Source organism: Oncorhynchus mykiss, chromosome 7, assembly GCF_057628025.1.
Source record: "Oncorhynchus mykiss isolate SJ-2025 chromosome 7, ASM5762802v1, whole genome shotgun sequence".
Classification (NCBI taxonomy): domain Eukaryota; kingdom Metazoa; phylum Chordata; class Actinopteri; order Salmoniformes; family Salmonidae; genus Oncorhynchus; species Oncorhynchus mykiss.
The window spans coordinates 73,822,850-73,850,551 of NC_143028.1; the positions used below are offsets into that span (position 1 = coordinate 73,822,850).

General features: G+C 42.6%; 1 protein-coding gene across 3 annotated transcripts; it reads left to right on the top strand.

Moving 5' to 3' along the window:
- pltp (phospholipid transfer protein) lies at nt 1-27,702 on the top strand. 3 transcript variants are annotated; one of them, XM_036984162.2, is made up of 16 exons: nt 1-213; nt 5,676-5,796; nt 13,585-13,684; nt 14,197-14,325; nt 14,569-14,724; nt 15,066-15,129; nt 15,407-15,470; nt 15,617-15,708; nt 16,012-16,188; nt 16,580-16,639; nt 17,258-17,422; nt 17,726-17,793; nt 17,991-18,033; nt 26,361-26,424; nt 26,565-26,641; nt 26,937-27,702. In XM_036984162.2, exons 2-16 carry the CDS (start codon nt 5,691-5,693, stop codon nt 27,030-27,032), a joined length of 1,461 nt encoding a protein of 486 aa, XP_036840057.1. In that variant the 5' UTR covers nt 1-213; nt 5,676-5,690; the 3' UTR covers nt 27,033-27,702. The 3 variants fall into 3 exon arrangements, with proteins under 3 accessions (XP_036840057.1, XP_036840058.1, XP_036840056.1); XM_036984163.2 differs by having other exon boundaries at nt 172-521; XM_036984161.2 differs by lacking the exon at nt 1-213 and adding an exon at nt 3,811-4,420.

The window sequence follows — 27,702 nt, forward strand, 5'->3', positions numbered from 1 at the left end:
CTATACAAAGCGAGTCACTCCCCTTTCTCCACAACTTGCCTATATAGACAAAGGATGAAGAAAGATAGAGTGTTTGTGTAGATTAGAGGGAGAGAGTCACTTCAACATCCCTCCAGTCATTGAAGCTGAAAGCAGGAACAAGTATTTGAACCAGGGAAACCCTTGGGAGCCGAGTCAACTCATTTGCCACAGAGATATTGCCAATAACACACTGTAAGTATTGCAGTTTATTGTGTAAGCCCATCTAGGGGGGGAAGGAGGGATGGGGGAAGGAAAATATATTTTATAAGATGGAAAGTCTGCACAAAGGTGGTAGACAGACCAAGCAGGCTCAGAACTCACAGTATCCAGGATTTGATCATTTGAGTTGGGAGGACAAAGACTTGTATTATTTCTTATTGTTGTTGCATTGTCGAGAAGGAACCTGCAAGTAAGAATTTCATTGGAAGGTGTATCACCATACATGCGACTAATAAAACTTGAAACTTCTCTGTGCCAACTCCACAATGGCACAAGCAAAGGTGAGTGTGGGTATGACTTTCAGGTATAGTCTACTAACAAAGACTTGAAAGAATGTAATCATCGTTAGAAACTGATGATTTTAATTTAGGTAATATGAGATGGAACAGAACTCAATGCTGCACTTTTTCCAGACAGGTTTGGATTTGTGTTTTATGATTTGGGATGACGCAACAGAACAAACTAGCAAGGATTCACAAAGTAAGGGGCTACAAACTGGTTGTTATTAGTCAATTCAAAGGGTATTAAGTGGATATTGAAAATACTGTTTATGTACACAGTGGTTAAGCAGTCTGTATTTAAATCCTATGGTTACTGTAATTATGTCTTATTATGTCTTCTTACATTGATTCCAACACTGAGATGACAGATGTTTGGTAAACTCTCAATACAGTCTTCTGTGTTTCAATTTAGTGTATGCGACTATGTAAGTTAAAGCTTAATTGGTAAGGACCATCGATCACACTAGTGAAAATTAACGTGCTGTGTTTGACTATTGATACAATTCTAACTTTGAGATGGTCCATGATGGAAGATGTTGAAAGTTGAAAAAAAGAGACTGATCACTTGAAAAATAATGAAACGATACCCCGGCAATAACCAAAGATGGCAGTATTGCAACTCATCTTTGCTCAAAAAAAGTAATAATTTAACGAGCAAATTACAAAGCATAAGCTGTGAATAACTTTGAAATAGTTTTAGGCCTATGTTCCATCAATAAATAATCGGATCTGTGCAGAAACAGAGAGCTCCTTGTTTTACATTTTCTTTTCTTGTATAGTCACCCCATTGAAGTGTCCTGGGTGAAGGAATATTTTTTGGGTAGTCACCCCATTGAAGTGTCCTGGGTGAAGGAATATTTTTTGGGTAGTCACCCCATTGAAGTGTCCTGGGTGAAGGAATATTTTTTGGGTAGTCACCCCATTGAAGTGTCCTGGGTGAAGGAATATTTTTTTGGTAGTCACCCCATTGAAGTGTCCTGGGTGAAGGAATATTTTTTGGGTAGTCACACTGTTGAAGTGTCCTGGATAAAGAATTTTGGGGGGGATTTTCAAGTCTCTCAGTCGAGCACCTGATTCCCTTTTTGTTCAAGCTGAGCTAAAGTGCATTTGGGTACACTTTCCTTCCATTGAAATAGGAGCTGAGGCTTAGAGTCCTTATGACTCATACTCACAGGGCTGGACCTAGCCGTTTGGGGGCCCTAAGCGAGATTTAGTTGGGGGGCCCTCCCACCTCGAGGGCAAAACATTTTAGTCCCCCCCCACCTTGACAGCGGAGAGAACATTTTGGTTTTAAAATACATTTCCTGCAATTATCAACATTTCGCCATGGGCAGTAGAGAAAATGTTAACATTTTAAAACAACTTTCTGCAATTATACTCATTTAGCCATGGGGTGGAGAGAAGTTTAGCAATGTCATAACATATTCCAGGCAATTATACTCATTTAGCCATGGGGCAGAGAGAAGTTTAGCAATGTCATAACATATTCCAGGCAATTATACTCATTTAGCCATGGGGCAGAGAGAAGTTTAGCAATGTAATAACATATTCCAGGCAATTATACTCATTTAGCCATGGGGCAGAGAGAAGTTTAGCAATGTCATAACATATTCCAGGCAATTATACTCATTTAGCCATGGGGCAGAGAGAAGTTTAGCAATGTCATAACATATTCCAGGCAATTATACTCATTTAGCCATGGGGCAGAGAGAAGTTTAGCAATGTCATAACATATTCCAGGCAATTATACTCATTTAGCCATGGGGCAGAGAGAAGTTTAGCAATGTCATAACATATTCCAGGCAATTATACTCATTTAGCCATGGGGTGGAGAGAGAAATGTTTTCTGTTTTAAAGCTAATTTCCTGTAATTCTACACATTTTGCCAATACTTATTATACGTTAATTATATCTGAATGAGATTGACTAACATAATCAAAGGGGGCCCCCTGGAGTTCAGGGGCCCTGGGTATATGTCCTGTGTGCCCAGTTGGTATTCGGGCATGATTACTACAAAGTTTAGATAGCTGGCTAGACTAATTTACCAATATAAAAATTGTTAGCTGGCATGGCTAATCGAGTGACTGCCAGTGACTAACTTAACAAGAGAAAAACTGATGCTGCATAATCAAATTTCGAAATGGCACCTTGTGTATTCTACTATTCTAACACTGAGTTCATAAAAATAGATACGTTTTTTTTGGTGGGCCCCCTAGTGGACAGGGGCACTAAGCAACCGCTGATGTAGCTTTATGCCTGGGGCCGGCCATGCATACACATCCTTATCTAGTTCTACAGCAGGTGTTGAATCAGTCAACTCTGACATGCTCTGTAGAATATCTTATTCAAGTGACAAAACTTGATGCAAGTTTTTTGATGCAAGTTTTTTGGCTGCTCTTTCTTGAGGGGCTGCTCTTTCTTGAGGGGCTGCTCTTTCTTGAGGGGCTGCTCTTTCTTGAGGGGCTGCTCTTGCCTATATATGCTGATTACCTGTAACTACATGAGTATGGTTAACTTTAACTTAACACAAAAGGGCATGAATACAGCACCTCTCATGAAGCACAGTATGGGCTGTTGTTAGTGTTTGGGTCTGGCACGCACACGTGCCCTGTTCCCAGAACTCTTCACTCAGAGTTCTCTATTGGTCATTGGCCTGGATACGACCGTACACTTATCAAAACAAATCAAATAAAAATGTATCGGTCACATACACGTGTTTAGCAGATGTTATTGCGGGGTGTAGCAAATCTCTTGTGTGTATGAACTGAAGTACCCGCACTCTCCTCCATTGCGAAACACTTGTTTCCCATCAGCCAAAATAGTTGCCTGGAGTGAGATAACTGGGGGATGGTGGAGGATATACAATAGATGACATGCTTTCAACACAACAACAAAAAATTGAATGTTGGGAAAAAAGCCTGTGTCAAACTCACTCTGGAACATGTGCCATCTTGCCATCACCCTCAATCATTCTCAAGCTTTGGCCACCAGCATTTGACCATTCATAAATCACTCAATTAGTAACGCTTTTAAACACTTGGTGGTTTTATGATGTGGGTGCACTTATCCTTGTGTGGTGGTCACTGTTGTTGTGAAGAAGACGCCGTTTATGATCAGAATCACCTTTATTCGCCAACTACATTTACACATACTTAGTGATATGATTCTGCTAGTGATATACAACATTTAGAGACAGAGTACAGGCAGGAGTTTACACAAAGTTTCTCCCCCACACAAGCTGTTCCTTCTAGGAATCCGCAATCTTTGGCCCCTGTACAGATTCTAAGAAAGGGGTGAGGGAATTGTAAATTGTCCATTCAAGGGGAAAGGTCTTTAGGGAGATTAAGTTTGTTGAGTTAGCCGTTTGTATGAGTTTAAACTGTAGAGAGTCTAAATGAAATGGGTTTGGCAGCGGGGGTGGGTTGTCCAGCAGTCCCTCCTAAAATCTTACGGGTCAACGAACATCCTGCTCTCCTTCAAACCTTTTCTGTTCCTCACTGTCGGGGGTTACTAGAACTAACTGCTGCCCCTGCTGTTAAACAAGACAAAGAGCTGTGCAGCTACACACGCGCACACGCACGCACGCACGCACGCACGCACACACACACACACACACACACACACACACACACACACACACACACACACACACACACACACACACACACACACACACACACACACACACACACACACACACACACACACACACACACACACACTCTCTCTCTCTCTTTCTGACTCACCTACTTAGCAACCGTACATGTTACAGCAGGACAGGGAATCAGACTGCAGCATTTGAATTGCACACTGTGGAGATACTGTAAAGAAGACAAACATTTAGGGGTTTTCTTTGTTTTTCTCTTTTATTTGGCTTCCACAGACCCTCCGTTATTGAGGTAAGAGATTTTGGTGCAGGATTTTGTCAGGGAGGAGAAATGCATCTTGGAATTCTTGCTTGTGATGGAGATAAAGAGGGCTAAGAGCCTGAGTGATATACAGGACAAGAAGTAATAACTAAATTGACATCTGAATTACTAAAAAGCATCTGTAAGCAAGGTTGATGATATGAATACACAAATTAGCTTAAAATGAGATATGTTATTGTAAATACAAGGGACACAATGAGTGTTGTTGTTTGAGAGGACTTTATTACTCAGAGCAGTTCGGTAGTGTGCACATTGTCCCAGTACATCTTAACTGCCTATCTTCGTGAAAATATAAGGGCCGAAAATGTACATGTTTGTAAGCGACTAATAATCATCTATGTCCATGGAATCTGTGCATTTTCACTGTTGCAGGACGATGGTGAGAGAAGAACATTGAGATACGCAGTGCAAATAGTTCCTCTAAAAGGCATTCATAACCTTTGACTTTAATATGAAACAATGTTTGAAATGAATACCCATTTATTAGATGATATATAAGTTGATGACCTCGATGACTTCTGGATAATATTGTGTAATTCAGTCTCATGGACTAAAGTGCCAATAAGGTTCATAGGAACTGAATGAATTATGTTATCTCCTTAGTTTCGAGGGAGATTGATGCAACCCCAGAAAGCTCGTCACCAACAATAAATCACTCCTTTTCATTTTCATCTGTGGTGGAAGGTGGCAGAGCTACATCGGTGTTGTCAGACCACGAGACATCCCGAAAATTGTTCTTCTCACGAAAATGTCCCACAACCGTCAGGAGACTCGCCTGAAGTCGGTACCACCGATCTGCCAACTTCTATCTGTAGCATAGAACAGTTTGGGCTTGGTTGTTTTGCTCTAGGACGCCCACAAGCAACACCAGAATCGTCTGAAGACAGCTTGGTACCAGTTTAAAAAATGAATGGAAGCATATAGAAGTAGTTTAGTGCCTAGAAAAAGGGTGAAATATGTGTAATTTTAAACCAAATAGCTAAATGATCCTTGGTATGACCATTTTAAAACAATTACTTATATTAGTTTAGTAAATAACCCACCCCACCCCCCCGGCTTAGACTCTAGGGGGGTTAATTCAATTGAAATAAAATGTATTTAAAACGATCATAGTGCTATGATGCTTTTGGGAAACCCAACCCTAGTATTTAGTGTTTGAGCTTTGAGGTGACTGGATCCTTCCCCACTCACTCTCTGTCTGTCTGTCTGTTTTGACTCCCTGCAGGTTGAGTGAGTCGTGATGGCTTCCTGCACAGTGTCTATCCTCTTCCTTCTCATCGTTGCAATGTCAGCAGCAGAGCCGCCAGGCTGCAAGATCCGGATCACAAACAGAGGCCTCGAAATGTGTAAGAAATTCACAACAAAAACACTCTTTGCCTTCAGAAATTATTCACACCCTTTGACTTATTCTACATGTTGTTGTGTTACAGCCTGAATTCAAAATAGATTAAATTAATTGTTTATTGAAAATGAAATACAGAAATATCTAATTTACATAAGTATTCACACCCCTGAGTCAATACATGTTAGAATTGCCTTTGGCAACAATTAGAGCTGTGAGTCTTTCTGGGTAAGTCTCAAAGAGCTTTGCACACCTGGATTGTGCAACATATTTGCACATTATTCTTTTTTTAATTCTTCAAACTGTCTAGTTGGTTTATGATCATTTCTAGACAGCCATTTTCAAATCGTCATAGATTTTCAAACCGATTTAAGTCAAAACTGTAACTCGAACATTCACTGTCTTCTTGGTAAGCAACTCCAGTGTAGATTTTGCCTTGTGTTTTAGGTTCTTGTCCTGCTGAAAGGTGAATTTGTCATCCAGTGTCTATTGGAAAGCAGACTGAACCAGGTTTTCCTCTAGGATTTTGCCTGTGCTTCGCTTTATTCCATTTCTTTTTATCCTGAAAAACTCCCTAGTCCTTGCAGATGACAAGCACACCCATAACATGATGCAGCCCACCCCCATGCTTGAAAATATGAAGCGTGGTACTCAGTAATGTGTTGGTATTCATGACAAAAAGTGAATTGCTTGGCCAAGATGTTTGCAGTATTACTTTAGTGCCTTGTTGCAAACAGGATGCATGTTTTGGAATATTTGTATTCTGTACAGGCTTTCTTCTTCTCCTTCTGACAATTAGGTTAGTATTGTAGAGTAACTACAATGTTGTTGATCCATCCTCTGTTTTCTCCTATCACAGCCATTATCTCTGTAACTGTTTTAAAGTCACCATTGGCCTCGTGGTGAAATTCCTAAGCACCGCTTGCCTCTCTTCCCAGACTTATCAATAAACGGTCCGGGTCCCACCTCAGTGATCCGGGTCCTACATAGACTTTCAGGGCCAGGCTAGCTAACAAACGCTGCACAGCATGCTAGCCAGGTTAGCTAACTTGCCGAGATGAGCTAGCTCCTTCTAGCTATTCCGGCTTCCTAACGATGGAATTGCTTGAGTAGCTATCTTGTTTAGTGTATGTCACTAGCGTTAAGTCACATGGTTATTCTAAATGGACCATGCTGCAGTCAAATAGGCTAGCTAGCCTAGCATAGCCTACAAGCCTCATGGCTAACATCAACTAGCATGCATAACTTCTGGCGAATGAAGCTTACTAGCGTTCCCCTGGTGTTAGAGGCAATCCTATTCCTATTTACAATTCCTGAAGTTGGAGGGAGTGGAGGAAGCAGGGAATGCATGCACCTCCGATGAGGTAGCATCCTCCGAGCACTTGCACGGGTAACCCCCCGGAGCGAGCGACCAGTGCGTCCCTCCACAAGAACATTACTGTGATGTCAGTGCCCCCACGTTTGCTTACGGAAGGCCAAATGGGGTGCTAAGTCAGCCATTGTCGGAGCCCCCTGTGTCCATAAGGGTCCGGGCTTCATCCAGGCTATACAGTCTCACGGAAGCACAACTTAATTGGAAGTTTGTCCATGTTTAAAGCCCCCTATGTTACCCCGTTCACAGGGTTCAATAGGTATATATGGGTTCTATGGGTGATTGGTTTAATTCCTGGGAATTAGATTCCATTACGAATCATCCCTGTCTGTTACCACAGAAGGGAGACATTTTTCAGAGCTGTCTGTCCCTTTTCCAGCTGGGTTACAAGGTGCTGTGGCACCGGTACCTATGACTGGTGGGTATGATAACCTCCATGATAATGTTTTTTCCCTGGGTCTATTTTGTTTGTGTGTGGTTCAGCGCTGGGTTCCAGGTCGCATTTTAATAATAAGTTGGGTGTTGCTTATATTTGTCTTGTTACACACGTGTGTAATGGAAATATGTTTTTTTTTTTTCAACTCCCCCTGAGGGAGTGGTGTCACAGCCAGGGTCCCCATTGTACAGCACCCCTGGAGCAATTAGGGTTAACTGCTTTGCTCAAGGGAATAGCGACAGATTTTTCACCTTGTCGACTCCAGTATTCGAACTAGTGACCTTTCGCTCTAACCTCGAATTTAACCTGGCTAGCGCGCTGTGGAACACTTGTAAGCTAGCCTGGTCTCAAAAGTCTATGTAAGATCTGATCACTGAGGTGGGACACCTACCGTTCATTGATAGGTCTGGGAAGAGAGGCAAGTGGTGCTTAGCCAAGGCAGACACAGGCGGCGGGGGGATACCCACAGAACCTGGTCACCCTCTCTCTTACCGCCTAAACAGAGTGAAGCTTGTTGTGACAGAAGTAACTCCAAGTGGGACTGTCAATCAGGGTACGTCATTGATTGACGGAGCCCCCGAACCCAGACTAGACCAGGCTTTAGGCAAACACAGTTGTGTCAACCCAAAGTTCCACAGTGTGCACAGGTGTCAAAAGTGTTGCATCTCCCACATGTGGCTTCAATGAAAAGTGTCCCTTCTCCACATTCAGACACATGGTGCGCGTGAGTGGTGGAAAGGGAAAAATAACCAATCTCTTTCTACAAGGTGGCGTTCCTCCCTGTCAGATGGCACTTGACTGGAGGCTCGCTGTCTGCTCCAACCAATGGTCATGCGAACATGATTTTCCAGGCTGAGTGCTAGTCTTTCACTTCTCTCACAGCCTAAACCGTTTGCTTCGGGTGTCCTTGTCAGGCCTATGGGCCCAGGCCAACTGGGTGGGGCCCTCTGTTATTGTCAGTGGGTTACCATGGTTTCAGTTGTACACCACAAGGAGGTCACGACAGACACATTCACCCCGAGGATGGGGTGACTTGAAAGATGGCAGAGCACACTACATATCAATTACCTGGAGCTCCTAATGGTGTATCTGGTGCTCAGGCGCATCTTCCCGCCTGTGTCAGGCTGGCTTGTGATGGTCAGAACCGGCAATATTTATGGTGGTGGTGCCATACACCAACAGGCGGTGAGGGACTCAGTCTCTCTCCCTCCTAACCTTAGTTTATTGCTGTGGAGCAGCACTCACATGTTCTCGCTTCTCTATGGTTGCCTCAACTCAGGAGCAGATCTTCTGTCCAGGTGAGGCCCCTCTCTCTTAGGAGTGGTGGGTACACCCCTGGGTGGTCTCCCAGATATATGAAATGTTCGGCAGGGCCAACGTAGATCTTTAAGCATCGCAAAGAAGCACTCTTTGTCATATGTTTCTCTCGATGAGGGACCTGAACACTTCATTGAGAACTGACACACTTGTACTCTCTTTTACACATTTCCCCCTGTTGTCCACATTGACAGGGCTGTAGTGGATCAGATCGAGAGCTTTAAACACTTCTGTGTCACCTCACTTAGGACCAATCGTGGTCACAACACAGCCTCCCCTCAGGAGGCTGAAAAGATTTGGCATGGGACCTCAGATCCTCAAAAAAGTTTTACAGCTGCACCATTAAGAACATCTCGACTGGCTGCATCACCTCTTGTTATGGCAACTGCTTGGCATCCGACCGCAAGGCACTACAGAGCGTAGTTCGCGTATGGCCCAGTACTTCACTGGCGCCGAGCTCCCTGACATCCAGAACTTCTATACCAGGCAGACTCAGAGGAAGCACCTCAAAATTGTCAAAGACCCCAGACACCCCAGTCATAGACTGTTCTCTCTGCTACTGCATGGCAAGCTGTACCGGAGCGCCCGGGTCTGGGACCAAAAGGGTCCTGAACAGCTTCTACTCACAAACCATAAGACTGCTAAATAATTTGTTAAATAGTTACCTAAATAGCTACCTGGACTATCTGCATTTACCCTTTTTGCACTAACTTTTCTGACTCATCACATACAGTTAAAGTCGGAAGTTTACATACACTTAGGCTGGAGTCATTAAAACTTGTTTTTCAACCACTCCACAAATTTCTTGTTAACAAACTATAGTTTTGGCAAGTCGTTTAGGACATCTACTTTGTGCATGGCACAAGTAATTTTTTCAACAATTGTTTACAGACAGATTATTTCACTTATAAATTCACTGTATCACAATTTCAGTGGGTCAGAAGTTTACATACTAAGTTGACTGTGCCTTTATCCAGCTTGGAAAAATACAGAAAATAATGTCATGGCTTTAGAAGCTTCTGATAGGCTAATTGACCTCATTTGAGTCAATTGGAGATGTACCTGTGGATGTATTTTAAGGCCGACCATCAAACTCAGTGCCTTTTTGCTTGACATCATGGGAAAATCAAAACAAATCAGCCAAGACCTCAGAAAAAAATTGTAGACAAGTCTGGTTCATCCTTGGGAGCAATTTCCAAACACCTGAAGGTACCACGTTCATCTGTACAAACAATAGTACGCAAGTATAAACACCATGGGACCACGCAGCCGTCATACCGCTCAGGAAGGAGACGCATTCTGTCTCCTAGAGATGAATTTACTTTGGTGCGAAAAGTGCAAATCAATCCCAGAACAACAGCAAAGGACCTTGTGAAGATGCTGGAGGAAACAGGTACAAAAGTATCTATATCCACAGTAAAACGGGTCCTATATCGACATAAGCTGAAAGGCCACTCAGCAAGGAAGAAGCCACTGGTCCAAAACCGCCATAAGAAAGCCAGACTACGGTTTGCAACTGCACATGGGGACAAAGATGGTACTTTTTGGAGAAATGTCCTCTGGTCTGATGAAACAAAAATAGAGCTGTTTGGCCTTAATGACCATCATTATGTTTGGAGGAAAACGGGGGATGCTTGCAAACCGAAGAACACCATCCCAACTGTTAAGCAGGGGGGTGGCAGCATCATGTTGTTGGGGTGCTTTGCTGCAGGAGTGACTGGTGCACTTCACAAAATAGATGGCTTCATGAGGCAGGAAAATGTTATGATTAGGTTGAAGCAATAGTCAGGAAGTTAAAGCTTGGTCGCAAATGGGTCTCCCTAATGGACATTGACTCCAAGCATACTTCCAAAGTTGTGGCAAAATGTCAGGAATTGTGAAAAACTGAGTTTAAATGTATTTGGCTCAGGTGTATGTAAAGTTCTGTTTTCAACTGTATGCTGCTGCTACTGTTTTTTCTCTGTAACTTTATTCCTAGTTATATGTACTTATCTACCTCAATTACCTCGTACCCCTGCACATCGACTCGGTACTGGTTCCCCCTGTACATTGGAAAGTTATCGTTACTCAGTGTGTATTTATTATTACATGTTTACCTTTTCTATTATTCTCTATTTTATTTTTTGGTTCACTGAGATCATTTGCCTTTTAGGCGATGACCTGTGACAACTCCGGTTGTGCAGGGACCTGTTGTCCCAGGCGCATGGGCAGGTTTGGAACGCAAAGCCGGAGATTTTATTTCTATCAGCCTGGCCCCTAGGAAGGCCAATCAGGTGGCTAGATCTAGAGCAGGCCTGGGCTTCTCCAGTCCTCGGGGGCCTGATTAGTGTCACACTTTTCCCCCAGCCCCAGCTAACACACATGACTCCAATAATCAACTAATCATGATCTTCAGTTGAAAATGCAATTAGTTTAAATCAGGTGTGTTTGCTAGGGATGAGGGAAAAGTGTGACATCAATCAGGCCCCCGAGGACTGGAGTTGCCCTGACCTAGAGGGTTACCTCTGAACGTTATTGCTACTATTTAGTCTGCAAGGGCGCCCTCAACAGGGGGCTGTGTATGTATAAAATGCCAGGGGTTGTAGCTCTGGTGCCAAGATAAAGGGCTGGTTCATTTTTCAGTGCTATGTGAGGGACATCTTTATGTTCCTATAGGAGCTTTTTGAGCAAAGGGCGGCCATTCTCCACACTAAAAGTGTACATGACGGCAATTTCAGCATGTCATGTGAGAATTGATGTTGCCACTCCCCTAGTAATGCGGTTTCTAAAAGGGTGTGGTCTCTAAACCTATTGCGCCCACTAGGGATTTAGCTTTGGTTTTGGATGCTCTGTGAGGCCCCCTTTGAACCACAGGAGGCTGTGGATCTGAGTATCCTCTCCTACACCACCTACCTGCTTGTGCCTTTGCCTTGGGACACGCGTGTTTTGGACCTCCACGTGTTAAATGTACACCCTTCCTGTACTCAGTTCACCTCGGGCGACTCTAAGGTGACATTGCGTCCAAATGGGTCCTTCGACCCCAAAAGTTGGGGCTATGTCCTACAGGTCCTTAACCTTTGAGTTATTTCCCTTTTCGCCTCCTCCTTTTGCTTCTGAAGAGCAACAGAGGTTACATACCCTGTGTTTAGCATAAGCTACAGATGTATGATCATAATTTGAGCCAGTTTGCTACAGCATGAAAATAGTCCTACAGCAATAGGATATGTGAATTATTATGTGGATTATAATTAATGGGCATTTTTTTCTAGGGGTTGATCATTTTTTTGTTACGGTAAATAAAGTCTACAATTTTAAAGTGGAAATCACTAACTTTCGAAGCCCCTATAAACCTTAATACATGACAAGTTTACGTTTCCTGCCATGCAGGAAAATTCTTAGCAACAAAAGAGTGGTCAAATTAAGATCCTACATTTCTATACACACGTACATTGAGGGACCCGGGATATCCGGTTATGTGACCAGATTTATGTCTGTTTTGCTAATCCAGGTCGAGGCAGGGCAGCATCTCCCGCAGGATTGTGGAGGCTGTCTCCCTGTCATATCGCTGTCTCCCTGTCATAAGGGGCAAGGGTTACTTAGCAGTGTATGTGCCGACTTCACCAGGGGTCTGGCAGTGTCTTGGGAGTTTGGTATTTTGGCATTTAATTAGGATCCCCATTAGCTGTTGCAAAAGCAGCAGCTACTCCTCCTGGGGTCCAACACAAAACATGTAACATAATACAGAATTACATAATACAGAACATCCATAGACAAGAGCAGCTCAAGGACAGAACTACATACATTTTTTTTAAAGGCACACGTAGCCTAAATATCAATGCATACACACAAACTATCTAGGTCAAATTTAAGGGTTGACTGTAGGAAATACAGTATTTGTGCTGTGGTGAGTTGGGCATCACCACACACTGCTGTGAGGTTTTATCGCTTGGATGTCACTGCTACCAGTGTAGCCCACAGTGTGCTTACAGCTGGGACAGGGGAAATCACTAGGCAGCATGTCGTGTACGCAATACCCAGGTCAGTTCTGGGTGGTCTGCCGTGGGCCGTTTTATTTACTACCCTTGGGGTCGGCTTAGGGTGGGATTCCATTTCCACATAATGTGTTGTACCGAAGACGACTGACTGAAAGGCAACGTAACGTTATGAGTTTAACTACTGTTCCCTGGAGGAGAGGTAAAACCCCTGTTAGACCCCGCACCGCCTGTTTCTGGGCTCTGTGAAGAGCTTCCAGCGAGGTGCAGATTTCATTGGCCTTGTCAGGCACGATTTTAGTTCCTGCAGTGAACAGTAGCTGTAGTCATAACGTTACGTTTTCATCAGTCTCCAACAGTACTGAATGGTTGCCAGTTCAAATCCCCGAGCTGACAAGGTACAAATCTGTCGTTCTGCCCCTGAACAGGCAGTTAACCCACTGTTCCTAGGACGTCATTGAAAATAAGAATTTGTTCTTAACTGACTTGGTCCTGGAACGTCTTCAGTCTTGACCAAAGGAAGACGTCACCTCCACTGCATTGTCACTATCAGGATTTTGCTCTACTTTAGCCTCCATTACCCAAACAAAGCACCTTAATCCACTTAGATCCTCTTAGTTGTGTGGGCTGTCTTCTTAAGGCATTGGCTATGTAGCTTTAGACTCTAAACTTAACTCTTTCAAATCTGCCTTTCAGTGAAGTATGAGACCCAGAAGTTTGTGGTGGAGGAACTGAGCAACATCACCATGCCAGAGATGAAGGGCAATGAGGGCCGCTTCGAGTACACCATCAATGAGTAAGCCCTGAGCTGGGATCCATCCACCTTAACGATCCAAAGTTGCTGCCACTATGTTCCAATGGCTCATGATTCTTTGATATCTGTGCCTATTAATGAACTGTGGGTATTGTCTGCCTGGATTTCTAGAAGATGACCTATAAAGCTCAGCAACTGAATACCCCCCTTTTGAAAGATAAATACCAGAGGGCTTCGCTCACCACATGAAGTGAAAAAGAAAGGTGTGCAAAGTTATCTGTCTGGTCTACGAGGCTAGAACTTCTTCATCTTTTGTAAAAGAAAGTCCAGTAGCTAACTTTATGGGTCATCTTCTAGAAATCTGGATTCTTGGAAAATCAACTCTGGTAGACAGTATTGCTACCCATACAGTGTTTCTGCTTTGGTCAACTTCAACCAACTGGCAACCAGGCTACAAGATTGTGGCTACCAAAAGGGAACTTCTAGTGAATTTCAAGTGAATTTCTAGTATCAGCCCAAGCACTGATCCAATTGTCTTCCTTCCTGTGGTTCAGGGTGAAAATAAATGAGTTGAATCTGACCTACGCAGACCTGGCATTTCAGCCTGGTCTGGGACTGCTCTTCGAGGTGCAGAACTCGTCCATCGCCCTCAGCTTCCAGAGACGCATCCTGTATTGGTTCTTGTAAGTCCTCCTCTCTATCCTCTACGGTCTCTCTAGTGCATTTTACAAGAAAATAATGGGTTTGTATACAAAATAATGCCTGCGGGGAAATGCTCACAATGGTATATTGTACAGCCTCGAGGAGTTCAGGCATACAGAGGTAGGCTCGATTGATGACTTATCTTCCTTCTGGTGCTAAATATGGTTGAGATGATGATGTTGATGATGATGATCTGAGAAGGTTTCTTCTCTATGGTCTTGTAGCTATGACACGGGAGCCATCAACGCCTCTGCAGAAGGCGTGAACATCCACACTGTCCTGCACATGACCAAAGATGAGTTGGGTCGTCTCAAGATCTCCAACATCACCTGTGATGCGTCCATCGGCAAAATGAAAATGAAGTTCACTGGCACCTTAGGGTAAATCATGTTGATAGGTTTTTTGGGGGATACTTGAGCTCATTTCTTGACCAGAGGCCATATGTATCAAGCATCTTAGAGTAGGAGTACTGATCTAGGATCAGGTTATCCTTGTCTATACTAATTGTATTCATTATGATCTAAAAGGCAGAGAACCAAATATTGCGGGCAGTGTGGAGCTATTAGTCTGTCATGAATCAAGAGAGACTAATTGCAGTGATGTAGGCTAGTAGCAGTGTTTTTCAGCTAGTGAATTTTTTGACATGAGTGGGTGTAATCAGATTCATGTACTTAGATATACGTCTCTGGGTGTAATTAAACTCTGCTTTACTCCTTTGCAGGAGGGTGTATGACTTCTTGGCGACGTTCTTGACCACAGGAATGCGCTTCCTTCTTAACCAACAGGTGCTGACAGATCAGTTGATTTAATTCTAGAACGCTGGTTATTACAACATGGCAACACCTACGACTAAATACTCATTGGCTGAGCTGGCAAATCAGCTGTTTGGTTCAGAGTGAATATGGCAAATAGGGGAAGACATAAAAGCTGCTTTTTAACACACTGAATTATAATTTTTTGAAAGAAAATGTATTTACCTCATCTTGTAAGGAATTATAGGTAATGTTTCTTTGAAATGTGGACCACTGGTCTGTTACTTTAACACGTCTGCTGTTTTCATAGATCTGCCCTGCCATGAACCACGCTGGTTTGGTTCTAATCAACTCTTTGTTGGAGACAATTCCAGGTAATATAGTGCAGTGGTTCATTGGCAAATACCTTGAGAGATTGGTTATAAACATCTCTGACCATAAGTTACTTCTCTGACCATAAGTGATGAAAATAACTTTTGCACGCCGAAAGATAATTGTGTTTTTATTTGAACCTATCCAGTGCGAACTGAAGTGGATAAGTACGTGGGGATCGACTACTCTCTCCTTAGTGACCCAGTGGTGACTTCAAGGAGTCTTGACATGGATTTCAGGGTGAGTGAGATAGTCTAGCTACCTATGCATTAGTCTCATGCATTGTGGCCATATCATGTCTATATTATGTAGGTATGTTTTGGATATTAAACACTTTATTGGAAGGGTAACACACTCAAATTCACACATTATGCATTCATAAGCAATGCATACAAGTTGATATTTTTGTGATGTCACAGTAATGTCACATGCAGTTATTGACATAATTTAACTGCTCAGTAATGTGTTATGAAACCTTTATGTAGGTACCCCCTCAAATAAAGTGGAAACCTATTTTTGCATCTCTCTTTCTGGGCCACACAGGGCATGTTCTTTGAGCTCGGGAACGAGAACAACACCTTGGTCAACTATGCCGTCAACCCAATCGTGAGAGAGTACGATCGAATGGTGTACCTGGGTCTGTCTGAGTACTTCTTTGACAGTGGGTTGTACTCCTATTATAAAGCCGGCATATTCCAAATGAATATCGCCAACGAGCGCGTAAGTATGAGACCGGATGGTCCACTGTTATGTGTTGCAACCCTATTCTCTCCCCTGCACTTTAGCCTACATATGACATTACTTCAGTTATTCTTAGCTCCAAGGTGTAAATGATTCTGTATTGGCCTGACAACTGGTGTATGCATCAGAGGTCCAGTCAGACATGTCGACACAGATTTTAATAAGCAGTTGAGTCATGATTGGTACTGCACCTTTTCACATAATAAGGTGATCTGCCGCAAACCTAATCATTAAGCAAATCTATATAGTAAAAAATGGAATTTTGAGTATTTACATGTATTTTACCAGTATTGTTCTGGTAGTAATATGACATGAATATAGTAATTTCAAATACATGCAATTATATGGCTGTTGAATACTATGTTCTCAGATGCCAAAGGATCTGGAGATGCTCCTCAGGACAACCTATTTTGGCACCATTATGATGATGGTGAGTATGTATGTCACGAATGTGACCTGTTGCCTCCACAAATAGGGTCAAGACATTAAATTCTACTTTTGGATTCCACTCACTCACTCACTCACTCCTGTGTTTGTGTTTGCACGTGAAACCAAAGTCAGTGTGCTTTTCACAGTATATCCTCCTCCATTGGGATAACAATAATAATAATAATAATAATTAAAACAATTATTATAGTTTTTAGCTGGGAAACAGCTAACTTCCTACAATTATACTCATTTTCCCATGGGGCAAAGGGAACAATTTGCAGTTTTACAGCTAATCTCATGCTATTCTACACATTTTGCAATGTGGCTGAGATAATGTAGAATTATTTTGGACAATTTCCTGCTATTCTAAATTTTTTTGTCATGGCTTGTGACATGTTCATATGCTCTCTGCGGAGGTTTGTGGGGGTGTGTGGTACGCCAGTGCGTCCTGCTTGACAGCGTACCAACCGGTTGATCTATACAAAAGGTACAAATTGGATAGCTCGGCGAAATTTCAAGTTAGCTGTGGAGTGAGTTTACAGCACATTCTTAACTCTGTTACACACGCGTGTGTGCATGCTTGTGGTCGTTTGTTTGTGCGTGTGTGTGTTTATCTCAGAACCCAGCCCTGGTGGAGTACCCTATCTCCCTGCGACTGGAGTTGAACTCTGCCCCCAAGACTACCATCAAGACTTCCGGGGCTACTGTGGCCGTCACCGCCATCGCCACGGTGATGGTGCTGCCGCCCGGCGCGGCGCCCGTGCAGCTCAGTAGCATGACCATGGTGAGGTTTTGTCTTCTCATGTTGTTAATTTGTCAGTTACTGATTTAAAAAAAAAAAGGATCCAGAGGAAGTCCATTTAGAATGGTTGACATTTAGACTAAGGATCTGGAGAACGGAAGGATACATATGGTTTAAAATGAGTCCTTCCTCTGTTCGTTGAGGTAATCACTGATATGGAAGTGAGTGGATAGCTCATGGCTCTCATCAGTGTTACCCTGTCAGAACTGTGATTTCCTCAAGAAAAGCAGGGAGGAAGGGTGAAGACCAGCGCGCTGATAAAGCTTCTCTTTCTGTTCCTTGCAGGAGGCCAAATTCAATGCCAAGGTGTCCATGAAGGGCAAGAGACTGGCTGTCCTTGCAGACTTGAGGAGGTAGGCATGCATACGCACGCACGCACGCACGCACGCACGCACGCACGCACACACACACACACACACACACACACACACACACACACACACACACACACACAAAAACACACACACACACACACACACACACGCACACACACGGCATATCACTGTAGCATCACAGGCAAATTCAGAAAGTATTCTGTTTTTATCGACAGGTTTAAAATCTTCTCCAACCAGTCTGCTTTGGAATCACTGGCGGTAAGATTCTGTGCGCTGTCCTCCTGTCTCTCTCTCTCTTACAATTCTGACCATATACAGTGGGGCAAAAAAGTATTTAGTCAGCCACCAATTGTGCAAGTTCTCCCATTTAAAAAGATGAGAGAGGCCTGTAATTTTCATCATAGGTACACTTCAACTATGACAGACAAAATGAGAAAAAAAATCCAGAAAATCACAATGTATGATTTTTCATGAATTTATTTGCAAATTATGGTGGAAAATAAGTATTTGGTCACCTACAAACAAGCAAGATTTCTGGCTCTCACAGACCTGTAACTTCTTCTTTAAGAGGCTCCTCTGTCCTCCACTCGTTACCTGTATTAATGGCACCTGTTTGAACTTGTTATCAGTAGAAAAGACACCTGTCCACAACCTCAAACAGTCACACTCCAAACTTCACTATGGCCAAGACCAAAGAGCTGTCAAAGGACACCAGAAACAAAATTGTAGACCTACACCAGGCTGGGAAGACTGAATCTGCAATAGGTAAGCAGCTTGGTTTGAAGAAATCAACTGTGGGAGCAATTATTAGGAAATGGAAGAAATACAAGACCATTGATAATCTCCCTCGATCTGGGACTCCACGCAAGATCTCACCCTGTGGGGTCAAAATGATCACAAGATGATCACAAGCAAAAATCCCAGAACCACACAGGGGGACCTAGTGAATGACCTGCAGAGAGCTGGGACCAAAGTAACAAAGCCTACCATCAGTAACACACTACACCGCCAGGGACTCAAATCCTGCAGTGCCAGACGTGTCCCCCTGCTTAAGTCAGTACATGTCCAGGCCCGTCTGAAGTTTGCTAGAGAGCATTTGGATGATCCAGAAGAAGATTGGGAGAATGTCATATGGTCAGATGAAACCAAAATATAACTTTTTGGTAAAAACTCAACTCGCCGTGTTTGGAGGACAAAGAATGCTGAGTTTCATCCAAAGAACACCATACCTACTGTGAAGCATGGGGGTGGAAAGAATGGGGCCATGTATCGTGAGATTTTGAGTGAAAATCTCCTTCCATCAGCAAGGGCATTGAAGATGAAACGTGGCTGGGTCTTTCAGCATGACAATGATCCCAAACACACCGCCCGGGCAACGAAGGAGTGGCTTCGTAAGAAGCATTTCAAGGTCCTGGAGTGGCCTAGCCAGTCTCCAGATCTAAACCCCATAGAAAATCTTTGGAGGGAGTTGAATGTCCGTGTTGCCCAGCAACAGCCCCAAAACATCACTGCTCTAGAGGAGATCTGCATGGTGGAATAGGCCAAAATACCAGCAACAGTGTGTGAAAACCTTGTGAAGACTTACAGAAAACGTTTGACCTCTGTCATTGCCAACAAAGGGTACATAACAAAGTATTGAGATAAACTTTTGTTATTGACCAAATACTTATTTCCCACCATAATTTGCAAATAAATTAATTCAAAATCCTACAATGTGATTTTCTGGATTTTACAGCCTGAATTTAAAACGGATACAATTTAGATTTATTGGCACTAGCCTACACATGATGTCAAAGTGGAATTATGTTTTTCTATATTTTTACAAATTAATTAAAAATTAAAAGCTGAAATGTCTTCTGTCAATAAGTATTCAACCCCTTCATTATGGCAAGCCTTTATAAGTTCAGGTGTAAACATTTGCTTAACAAATCACATAATAAGTTGCATTGACTCACTCTGTGTTCAGTAATAGTTTTTAACATGTTTTATGAATGACTACCTAATCTCTGTACCCCACACATCTGTATTTGTATGGTCCCTCAGTCGAGTAGTGAATTTCAAACACAGATTCCACCACAAATACTAGGGAGGTTTTCCAATGCCTCGCAAAGAAGGGCACCTATTGGTAGATTGGTCAAAATTAAAAAGCAGACATCGAATATCCCTTTGAGCATGGTGAAGTTATTAATTACACTTTGGATTGTGTATCAATACACCCAGTCACTACGAAGATACAGGCATCCTTCCTAAATCAGTTGCCGGAGAGGAAGGAAACCACTCAGGGATTTCACTATGAGGCCAATGGTGACTTTAAAACAGTTACAGAGTTTAATTTTTTAATTTTTAAAAAACGTTTTATTTCACCTTTATTTAACCAGGTAGGCCAGTTGAGAACAAGTTCTCATTTACAAGTGCGACCTGGCCAAGATAAAGCAAAGCAGTGCGACACAAACAACAACACAGAGTTACACATGGAATAAACAAACGTAGTCAATAACACAATAGAAAAGTATATATACAGTGTGTGCAAATGAGGTAGGATAAGGGAGGTAAGGCAATAAATAGGCCATAGTGGCAAAATAATGACAATTTAGCAGTTAAACACTGGAGTGATAGATGTGCAGAAGATGAATGTGCAAGTAGAGATACTGGGGTGCAAAGGCGCAAAAATATAAATACCAATATGGGGATGAGGTAGTTGGATGGGATATTTACAGATGCAATGATCTGTGAGTTGCTCTGACAGCTGATGCTTAAAGTTAGTGAGGGAGATATGAGTCTCCAGCTACAATGATTTTTGCAATTTGTTCCAGTCATTGGCAGCAGAGAACTGGAAGGAAAGGCGGCCAAAGAAGGAAAAGGCTTTGGGGGTGACCAGTGAAATATACCTGCTGTAGTGCGTGCTACAGGTGGGTGCTGCTATGGTGACCAGTGAGCTGAGATATGGCGGGGCTTTACCTAGCACAGACTTGTAGATGACCTGGAGTCAGTGGGTTTGGCGACGAATATGAAGCGAGGGCTAGACAACGAGAGCATACAGGTCGCAGTGGTGGGTAGTATATGGAGCTTTGGTGACAAAACGGAGGGCACTGTGATAGACTGCATTCAATTTTCTGAGTAGAGTGTTGGAGGCTAATTTGTAAATGACATTGCTGAAGTCAAGGATCGGTGTCAGTTTTACGAGGGTATGTCAGTTTTACGAGGGTATGTTTGGAAGCATGAGTGAAGGATGCTTGTTGCGAAATAGGAAGCCGATTCTAGATTTCATTTTGGATTGGAGATGCTTAATGCGAGTCTGGAAGGAGAGTTTACAGTCTAACTAGACACCCAGGTATTTGTAGTTGTCCACATATTCTAAGTCAGAACCGTCCGGAGTAGTGATGCTGGACGGGCGGGCAGGTGCAGGCAGCGATCGGTTGAAGAGCATGCATTTAGTTTTATTTACATTTAAGAACAGTTGGAGGCCACAGAAGGAGAGTTGTATGGCATTGAAGCGCATCTGGAGGTTAGTTAACACAGTGTCCAAAGGTAATACTACAAAAACTTCGGCAAAGTAATTAACTTTTCTTTTTTACCCCAATTTCGTGGTATCCAATTGGTAGTTACAGTCTTGTCTCATCGCTGCAACTCCCACACGAACTCGGGAGAGACGAAGGGTCGAGAGCCATGCGTCCCCCGAAACACAACCCAACCATGCCGCAACTGCTTCTTGACACAATGTCCGCTTAACCCGGGAGTCAGCCGCACCAATGTGTCAGGGGAAATACTGTCCACCTGGTGACCGTGTCAGCGTGCACTGCGCCCGGCCCACCACAGGAGTCGCTAGTGCGCAATGGGACAAGGACATCCCTGCCGGCCAAACCCTCCCCTAACCCGGACGACACTGGGCCAATTGTACGCAGCCCCATGGGTCTCCCTGTCGCAGCCCTGGACTCGAACCCAGAATCTCTACTGGCCACACGCCACTCGGGAGGCCCAGCAATGAACTTTTTGTCCTGAATACAAAGTGTTATGTTTGGGGCAAATCCAACACAACACATTACTGAGTACCACTCTCCATATTTTCAAACATAGTGGTGGCTGCATCATGTTCTGGGTATGCTTGTAATTGTTAACATTACATTTACGTCATTTAGCAGACGCTCTTGTCCAGAACGACATACAGGAGCAATTAGGGGTAAGTGCCTTGCTCCAAGGCACAACAGCAGATTGTTCACCATGTCGGCTCTGGGATTCAAACCAGCAACCTTTATGTTACTGGCCCAACGCTCTTAACCACTTACCTGCCTAGTGGTAACGAGGAAGTTTTTCAGGATAAAAAATAAACTGAATGGAGCTAACCACAGACAAAATCCTAGAGGAAAACCTGGTTCAGTCTGCTTTCCACCAGACACTGGGATATTAATTCAGCATTCAGCAGGACAATAACCTAAAACACAAGGCCAAATCTACACTGGAGTTGCTTACCAAGAAGACAGTGAATGTTCCTGAGTGGCCGAGTTACAGTTTTGACTTAAATCTACTTGAAAATCTATGACAAGACCTGAAAATGGTTGTCTAGCAATGATCAACAACCAATTTGACAGAGCTTGAAGAATCTTGAAAGGAATAATGTGCAAATGTTGCACAATCCAGGTGTGGAAAGCTCTTAGATACTTACCTCACAGCTATAATCACTAACAAAAGGTGCTTCTAGAAAGTATTGACTCAGGGCTGTGAATACTTAGGTAAATTATATATTTATTTCTTTTTCAGGGGATTTATTAAGAAATGAATTCAGAGAACATGGCTTGATAATGCTAATTTCATTTTGTTACGGTCTAGAATCAAAATGTATATATTTTGACAGGCATTTTCATGTCATTTGGATTTACTTGGGGATGCCTTTGGAGCTCTCCTATGGCAGGGGTGTCAAACTCCTTTTTGTCCAAGGGGCTGCATCCGGTCTTTCTTCGAGGTCCGGAGGGCCACACGGGATATTGGTTATATTTACTCGGTGTCCACATTTAAAAAAAAAACATTGTCCTCTATTTATCGTTTGTGACATTTTCGATGCTCCTTGACTGTCAAGCTTTCATTTAGGTGATTATTGGTGAGCTGGACACAATCAAAAAACTGTATGAATGTCAGTACATCATCATTTCTACACAGTTTAAATTTGGTTTCAGTCATTTTAAAGTATATTGAAGTATATTTAAAGTTATCTTCCCCCTGCCACACAAAATATTATTGTTGCTCAAACCACCCGCCGGCCAGATTGGAACCCCTTGTGGGCCGCATCCGGCCTGCAGACCGTATGTTTGACACCCCTGTTCAATGGCATATGCCTAACCTTAAGGTGGAGAGAACACATTTTCAGGGAACAATGAGGAATTCAACTCTTTGTAGGAATAATTCAACTCAGAAATCCCCCTTTGGACATCTGGGCAGCAGTCATAATCAACTGAAAAAAGGGCCTTCCGGCAAGCCAAGGTCTGCTATCTCTTCAGCTTGATAGCAAGGTGATATAATTGGACCATGATTTAGTATTGGTCTGAGGAAACATGTTCTCTTCAAAAGCACACCACATAGCAGTGGTCTGTTGCATTATTTTCTCCTCCCACCGGAATTCCATGGGATGGCTGTGCATTGAACAGGAACTTTACTGACCTCAACAGTTATGTTATCCTCCTTGTTTCTCTCACTGGTCAATGCATCAGAAATAGAACCAGCAGAATAGAAGCCCTGGCTGGTAGAATAAGGTTGTTCCACTGAGCTGAACTCATTGACCACAACAGCCTCTCCCTCAAAGGGAGTTTGCCAAGTCCTTCTCATCCCTTACAGGACTTTTTCAGGGGCAGAGTCCTAATTTCATGGGTGATCCCTTCTTGATTTAGTGATGATCACAACTGGTATATAAAACTCATACAATTCAAGGCTGAATGTAAAATAACTGGCATTCTCCTCGGGCTTCATCCACATTGACATATTTTAGAACGTATTCCTTTACATTCCACAAAATTGTCAACATTTTGAATGTTTTCATCCACCTTCTTGCACTGAGGTAGGGTCTGGTAGAAGTAGTTTGAAGGTACAGCATCGTGGTGTGATGGACCTGCATGGAGTTCAACATAGTAACCTACTGTAGCTGTACAAGGAAGTTATCATTTGATGAAATACCTTTTAAATCTTTTTAATTTCACCTTTGAAAAACAAATAATTCCTCTTACCTCAATGTTTTGTGATGCAGACATGAATTGGCCAGATGGATTTTAATCTAAATTGTTACAATTATGTACACATTTGACAAGCAACCTGAGACAACCATGTCCAGTATCCCCTACCCTGTTACAAAGCTTACAGGTACATAATACAGGTGGATCTTCCTCTCTCTCTCAATATAATGAATATCCACTATCGAGTCATTTTCAAATATTACACTGAGTATACAAAACATTACGAACACCTGCTCTTTCCATGACTCCTAGACTGACCAGGTGAAAACTATGATCCCTTATTGTCACTTGTTAAATCCACTTTAAATCAGTGTATATACAGTGCCTTGCGAAAGTATTCGGCCCCCTTGAACTTTGCGACCTTTTGCCACATTTCAGGCTTCAAACATAAAGATATAAAACTGTATTTTTTTGTGAAGAATCAACAACAAGTGGGACACAATCATGAAGTGGAACGACATTTATTGGATATTTCAAACTTTTTTAACAAATCAAAAACTGAAAAATTGGGCGTGCAAAATTATTCAGCCCCCTTAAGTTAATACTTTGTAGCGCCACCTTTTGCTGCGATTACAGCTGTAAGTCGCTTGGGGTATGTCTCTATCAGTTTTGCACATCGAGAGACTGACATTTTTTCCCATTCCTCCTTGCAAAACAGCTCGAGCTCAGTGAGGTTGGATGGAGAGCATTTGTGAACAGCAGTTTTCAGTTCTTTCCACAGATTCTCAATTGGATTCAGGTCTGGACTTTGACTTGGCCATTCTAACACCTGGATATGTTTATTTTTGAACCATTCCATTGTAGATTTTGCTTTATGTTTTGGATCATTGTCTTGTTGGAAGACAAATCTCCGTCCCAGTCTCAGGTCTTTTGCAGACTCCATCAGGTTTTCTGCCAGAATGGTCCTGTATTTGGCTCCATCCATCTTCCCATCAATTTTAACCATCTTCCCTGTCCCTGCTGAAGAAAAGCAGGCCCAAACCATGATGCTGCCACCACCATGTTTGACAGTGGGGATGGTGTGTTCAGCTGTGTTGCTTTTACGCCAAACAACGTTTTGCATTGTTGCCAAAAAGTTCAATTTTGGTTTCATCTGACCAGAGCACCTTCTTCCACATGTTTGGTGTGTCTCCCAGGTGGCTTGTGGCAAACTTTAAACAACACTTTTTATGGATATCTTTAAGAAATGGCTTTCTTCTTGCCACTCTTCCATAAAGGCCAGATTTGTGCAATATACGACTGATTGTTGTCCTATGGACAGAGTCTCCCACCTCAGCTGTAGATCTCTGCAGTTCATCCAGAGTGATCATGGGCCTCTTGGCTGCATCTCTGATCAGTCTTCTCCTTGTATGAGCTGAAAGTTTAGAGGGACGGCCAGGTCTGGGTAGATTTCCAGTTTGGTCTGATACTCAATATTATCGCTTGCACAGTGCTCCTTGGAATGTTTAAAGCTTGGGAAATCTTTTTGTATCCAAATCCGGCTTTAAACTTCTTCACAACAGTATCTCGGACCTGCCTGGTGTGTTCCTTGTTCTTCATGATGCTCTCTGCGCTTTCTATCACAGTGCAGGTGCATTTATACGGAGACTTGATTACACACAGGTGGATTGTATTTATCATCATTAGTCATTTAGGTCAACATTGGATCATTCAGAGATCCTCACTGAACTTCTGGAGAGAGTTTGCTGCACTGAAAGTAAAGGGGCTGAATAATTTTGCACGCCCAATTTTTCAGTTTTTGATTTGTTAAAAAAGTTTGAAATATCCAATAAATGTCGTTCCACTTCATGATTGTGTCCCACTTGTTGTTGATTCTTCACAAAAAAATACAGTTTTATATCTTTATGTTTAAAGCCTGAAATGTGGCAAAAGGTTGCAAAGTTCAAGGGGGCCGAATACTTTCGCAAGGCACTGTAAATGGGAGGAGACAGGTTAAAGTAAGGATTTTCAAGCCTTGATACAATTGAGACATGGATTGTGTATGTGTGCCATTCAGAGAGCGAATGGGTAAGATAAAATATTTCAGTCCCTTTGAACGAGATGTGGTAGTTGGTGCATAGCGCACCGGTTTGTGTCAAGAACTGCAACGCTGCTGGGTTTTTCATGATACACACAGGAAACTGTTGAGTAAGAATGGTCCACCACCCAAAGGACATCCAGCCAAATGGACACAACTGTGGAAAGCAATTGCGTCAACATGGGTCAGTATCCGTGTGGAACGCCTTCGACACCTTGTAGAGTCCATGTCCCGACGAATTGAGACTGTTCTGAGGGCAAAGGGTGGAGGGGGGTGCAACTCAATATTAGGAAGGTGTTCTTAATGTTTGGTATACTCAGTGTACATCAAATCCCTTTGGTCTGTCTCTTTAGCTTATTCCCCTACAAGGCCCTCTGAAGACCATGCTGCAGATCTCAATAGTACCCATCATCAACAGTAAGTATCCTTTTATAGCAGATCAGTGTAACCCCACAGTACATCAATATACATAAAACATTCAGGTAACAGAACCCCATGAAATTCTTTGTTACTGTTGACTTTAAACATTTAAACTTTTATCCGTAATTCAATTTCAGACTGGACCAAGAGAGGTGTCTCGATCCCTCTTGCAGATGGTTTGGACTTCATAGAGGAAGTGGTGGAGTATCATAACGTAAGTTTCAAGGCTTCTGTTATGCAAGAACACATTCAATTTACGCCTATCAAATTGTTGCTGGTGCAATATTTTCTGAAAGTGGAAATTGTCACAATTTGACAACCGTAGCCACCTACAACATCAACTTGACATCATCTCAGCCAATCCCAATGTCATGGAGCGACATTGTGTTGAATACACACTTCGGCTCTCATTATTTCACATCCGGAATGTTCCACACAATGTTTGGCTTCTGAACATGGCCCTGTTGATGTACAGCAGTCAATCAGCTTTCCCACCCTTGACCTTTCAGGGTTACCTCATCATCGGGGCAAACCTACATTTCAGCAAGGGACTGAGGGAGATGATCGAGAGGAAAATCCAGGCTGATGCCGAGAACGCCATCTAAAAGAGGTTTCTCCACCTGAAATAACTAAGGATATAGATATCTTAGATAACTCTATCCAATCCTGCATTTCAATGTCACTTCTTTATGTTCAACATGTAGACTTGTGTAAGTCTACAAACCATGCAGATCACACATTTTAAGGCTTCAAGGCGCTAGGCTACGTGTCCAATTTGAGATAAAAATTGGACATAAAAAAACACGCTTATGTATAACGATCACCATAATAACTTCCATATTTTATATCCATTTGCCATTTTGAAGTGCTTTACAGATATTTATACTGTTGCCTGTATAGAGATCAGGTTGACTTACCAAGTCATGTGCCTGCACTACTCAAAACAATAGTCCTTTAACATAATTGCCCATTGTCATGTCAATGCTCCTTGTAATTTCATAGGAATTGTGCAGCTCTGAACTACCCTTTTAAAATGACAATGCTTTACTGTGTAATATTCAACTTAAGAATTTCATATGTTTTCACAAACACGACTACCTTCCTTACCATTAGCCACAGAAGAGCTAGCTGGAAGGAAATACCGTGTAAGAAATGAAATGTCCAAAGGAATTATGGCTTTATACCTACGGAGTATTCAATGATCAACATGTTCTCCTTACATTCAGTACGGCAGTGTTAAGTCAGTCAACAATAAAACAACGAAACACCATTCTT

Coding starts and splice junctions, on each gene's coding strand:
- pltp (XM_036984162.2), top strand. CDS start 5,691: ATGGCTTCCTGCACAGTGTCTATCCTCTTCCTTCTCATCGTTGCAATG. Junction 15,471..15,616: donor TTTGTTGGAGACAATTCCAG/GTAATATAGTGC, acceptor GAACCTATCCAG/TGCGAACTGAAGTGGATAAG. Junction 16,640..17,257: donor TTGGCACCATTATGATGATG/GTGAGTATGTAT, acceptor TGTTTATCTCAG/AACCCAGCCCTGGTGGAGTA.